The sequence below is a fragment of the Gymnoscopelus braueri genome, assembly GCF_963280865.1.
Source record: "Gymnoscopelus braueri genome assembly, chromosome: 18".
Lineage (NCBI taxonomy): Eukaryota > Metazoa > Chordata > Actinopteri > Myctophiformes > Myctophidae > Gymnoscopelus > Gymnoscopelus braueri.
The window spans coordinates 28,101,396-28,106,228 of record NC_137618.1 but is presented as its reverse complement, the minus strand read 5'-3'; the positions used below and the strand labels follow the sequence as shown (position 1 = coordinate 28,106,228).

The 4,833-nt window shown below is 39.9% G+C and overlaps 1 protein-coding gene across 1 annotated transcript in view; it reads left to right on the top strand.

Moving 5' to 3' along the window:
• The window catches only part of LOC308073306 (ly6/PLAUR domain-containing protein 1-like), a gene marked incomplete at its 3' end in the record, with an annotated part of 31,986 nt that extends 27,153 nt beyond the window's left edge, over nucleotides 1-4,833 (top strand). The window contains exon 3 of the mRNA XM_080412183.1: nucleotides 4,589-4,833. Within this exon, the coding sequence (XP_080268309.1) occupies nucleotides 4,589-4,833 (245 nt within the window). The remainder of the gene's footprint in view (nucleotides 1-4,588) is intronic.

Sequence of the window (4,833 nt, the reverse complement as noted above, 5' to 3'; positions counted from 1 at the left end):
TGGTTGGATAAAATTTTAATCCCGACTTGAAAATGTAAAGAGCTGGAGAGACGGAGAGACCCCTGAACAAATTTCAGAATATAGCTATTTAACACTTATTTTAACAGAAACATATCACTTATAATATCACCTTTATTATATCATTATTTCCACATGAACAGTGTTTGGCTCTGAAAATACCAGTTTCACACTCAGCATGATGTTTTAACAAGCTTCCCAACCATTGAACCATGCTTTTAAGTTTTAAATTACATATTCCAGATGGTTGGCAAAACTTTTTGTTAATCACTCTTAATAAAAACTTTGTACATAGTTACAATTGATATTTTAATGAAATTCTCATTACATCATTATTTTTAAGTTGCAAGAAATGTTTGCTTCTCGTTTTTGGCTTGGCACAATTCTGTCACTAATTGTGGATAGGTTCTTCACCAGTCATTATTACACGGTTTATGCCTTCTGTTGTCTGTCTTGATGGAAAAGACTAAACGGGTCTTGTGTCTCATCTAACAACCTCACAGGGTTGTCAGATGAGTTTCCATCTCCAGGTGGAATATTCCTTGCATGAAGCTCTACAATTTCACGCTTTGTTGAAGCAAAATGACACTTTGGCAGGTTTGGGTTCAAGATTAAGAAGTTTTATTTGTCACTGACTTATACAGGTACAAGCAGTGAAATGTTGTTGGGACTTTGATTGTGCTACATACATAACGAAAAAATATTAAAACAAGAAGATAAAGAATTGAATAGAATGACAATAATGACAAATAATATATACAAATATACAGTGATAGGGCTATACGCTAATATTTAGGGACTTGTCTTAGACAGGCACAGTAACATATAATTAGCAGCGTTTCCGTGTGCAGTCAATTCTGATCAAAACAGCAAAGTACACCCAAATGTGCAAAGTGACCATGTGCAGATGTACAAAGCAACAAGACCAATCAATGTGCTAGTGTCACGTATATACAGTATAGCATGAGCAGCATTTCTCAAACAAGAACAAGTGATCAAGCGTAGATATTTTTTTCTTTATTAGTGTGGTTGCCCTAACAGGGCAACCAGACTATAGTACTCTATAAACTTTATTTCTAGATAAACTTTATTTTGCCGCACTACTCCTCCCACAGTTTATTTTTCCCAATTTCGTGCTATATGTCAAAATGACCGGTCTCACCGGGAATCGATGGCTATCCGTTTTGCTAATAGATTGGTTACATAGTTTAATTGATATTGATTTATTAGTGCATTAAATGTCCCCATCGACTTTAATGGGAAAATGAAAAAACTCCCATTCAAGTATTTTTTTCTCAGAAACCGTAAGGGCTAGAGTTACAAGACTTTGAGGGAAGGTTCATAGTTTATTGCCAAATTATTGAAACAAATATTACACCAGTCGGCCTCATGGTGGCGCTATAACAGCCCACTTTACGTTTTGGCTTTTAACTCTTGAACCGTAGGTCGTAAAATCAAAATGTCTTTTTCCCTGGATTTCTTGGGCCACGACGCATCTCCCCATATAGGCCACGCCCATTTGCGTCAGGATAGATTTTCTGCCATTTAGAATTTTCTTCAAAACACACTTTTTGCTCCTTTTCCTAAAAATGTTGTCCAAATCTCACACAAATTGGTATACGTAATCTATGGACCCATGCGATAACCATATCCAAACGGCATTTTGAGAGTCCTTACCGTTCGTTCGTAATTGGCTTCCAAAGTTAGTGGGAGGGGGCCGTTTTACAAAAAATGCCAAAAATCAAAACAAAACGTCCAATCAATCCCAAATTTCAATCACATGTCCAGGGTGGTTTACTCAACGAATCCCCAAAAGCATTTCCACTTTGATCCATAGGGGGCGCCACAAATAGGCAAAACGTAACCGTTCGCTGCAAAAACCAGATTTTTGGGGGGATCAATCCTCTCAAAATGAAACGCGAGTGATCTCAGGAGTGACATAACAATACAATTGGACCGTTACATTTGTGGGAGGGGCCTATTTATTTAGTGGGAGGGGCCTATTTCTTAAAATCGAAGTTCTCTCAAAATGAAACACAAGTGATCTCAGGAGTGACATGACGATGTCATTGGCCCGCTACATTTGTGGGAGGGGCCTGTTTCTTTAGTGGGAGGGGCCTATTTCCTCAAATCGAAATGGCACGTGTCACGAACGCGGGATCCGATCGGCACCGAATTCGAATTGCACGTCGCGTGGCCTCCGACGGTATTCCTCCAGGCGTATTCCTCGAGTCCCCGCAGCCGCGACCCGCGACCCGCGACCGCCGTCGGCGCAACCACACTTTGCAATTTCCCAGAATTGCGACGCGTCTAGTTGGCTTATGTTTTCCTTTTTTGTTTTAGTTTTTTGGCCATGTCCACATTTAGTGCTCCAACAGGTTTGGGTTGTGTAGTTACCTTGCCATGATGTATTTCCAAATATTGGTGAGATATCTTCAATAGTTGTTCCTATATGATTAGTAATTGATACATTCATTGCACAGTGAAACAGCTCTCAAGGTCTCTTTTTTAGCAAATGAACGCAAAAAAGTAGATTCTGACAACATGTACAGTAACATTGCGAAACCCAACACAGCATTTAAAACAAAAATGACAACTTTGTGTCGATTTTCCTATTTGAATTAGGAAGAAGATCTGGACTGGATCCACGGATCCTCAAATAGTAAAACCACCATAATGTTGATATTTGACATCTGATCTTCTTTTAAACTCCGTTTCTGGTTTTGTAATAAAATACTACTATTATCAGGATCTACCAAAAGAGTGAAGACCTGTTTCACTGTGCCATGTAAGTCAATGATGAGACGATTTGGGTTACTGATTTCTAATCGAAAGAGAAACTACTGAACATATCTCACCAATATTCGGAGTTACTTCATGGCAAGGTAACACAACCCAAACCTCTACAAAAGTATCATTGTGCTTTAACCCATTCAATCCGGGAAAGCATCTGTGTCATTTTGATTTTAGATTTGAGCTATATCACATTGGTTCTGAAAGTGGGGTCCCAGTTAATATAGCATCACAATCATTTTAATTAAGCTATTCAAAATGTTCAAATATATATCATAGCGCATCACTTTGTGCCACTCTACGAGCTTGTAGATCTTTGAATATATATATAATTTTTAAAGCAAACATTTTTAACTAAAATCTTTGCTTCTGGGGGTCCCTGGAACATTATATTTTTGAAAACGTTTGAGCACCACTGATATAGCAACATTATTGTATAGTATTGTAATGGCTGTGTGGGAGAGACGGGAGAATGAACACAAAATGAACCTGTGGTTCATTGAATGTCTTTTAAATGTAGAGTTTGTGTAACGGATCGAGTGAAATTATTGCTTCCAAGGAAAATAAGAGGCAAAAACTGAATGCTGGCTTCATTCACCTCCCAAGCACATTTTCAAAACAAGTCCTGCATGAAGGATGTTCCTGCTGATGGGTAGTCAGAGCGGTGCGTTCACCATTCCATTCAGACAGATGTTCAGTACTTTGACCGTTTGTACCTACAATACCGTGGCACTCTGCTCACATTGGACGATCGCCATTTTCTTCTCTGGTGTTTTGTATTGCTGTTAAGAGGGAAAAAAAACCAAAAAAAATATCATCAGGTCACTCTAGACCAGTGGTTCTCAAAGTGGAGTCCGAGGACCCCCAGGGGTCCTTGAGGGGATTCCAGGGGGTCCCCAGCAAAATGAGGAACAGTTTAACAACTTTAACCCTATTTTCTTTTCAAAAATTGAGACAATAGCAGATCTACAAGTTCACAACACGTGGCATCGCGATGTGTTGTGACATTCAGATGATAGGTTTTCACACTCTCCACTGTTATTTCTCCTCTTACACTTAGCTTTTAGTATGACAGTTGTAAAATGATGTACTAAATGATGTACGGTCCTTGGCAGGAAAACGACTGCTGTGGACAATATTGTGGACTGACAATAATGTAAAACTGGACTGAGTTCAGTGGAACTCAATTTGAGCTGTAGTCGAGATCAAAGGGCATGCAGTGCTGGGCTGAGAAAAAGTGATGCCTCGTTTATTAGATGTTACAGAGACTATTTCCAAACTCATTGGTTAGCACAACTGTCTGGCCTTTTCCACGTCCATTTATAACTCTTTGTTTCGTCCTCATGCACACATGCATGCACCGCACACACACATGCACACACAGTTTACTATCCCCTCGCTCTGAATATAACGCCTGTGTGTGTGTACTGTATGTGGCGGAAGGTAACTAAGTTCTGTTACTCAAGTACTGTACTTAAGTGCAATCTTGTACGTTTACTTTACTTGAGCATTACATTTTTCACATTTTCTCACAATACGTCGCATTGCGATGCGTTATCAGACAAATGTTGGGGGAAAAAGTGAAATGGGACATTCTGCATAATGAGTACTTTTACGTTTGGTAGGTTCCGTAAGTATGTTTTGATGCCAATACTTTTGTACTTTTACTGAAGTAAACTTTTGAATGTGGGCCTTTTACTTCTACAATTTCTACATTGTGGTATTGATACTTATACTTTAAAAATGGTGTGTGTGTGTGTGTGTCTTCTTATTACAGGTATACATTACCGCAAGTCTTGCGCGTCGTCAGGCGCCTGCCTCATCGCCTCCTCGGGCTACCAGCAGTTTTGCACCGGCAGGCTCAACTCTGTGTGCATCAGCTGCTGTAACACCCCTCTGTGTAACGGGCCACGACAAAAGAAGCGTCCGCAATCTTCCGCCCCGCCGTCTGTCCTGAATGAACACTACCGCTACGTCCTCTTCCTCTCTGTCCTCTTTCTGTTCTCCTCCACCCTCTGCTGA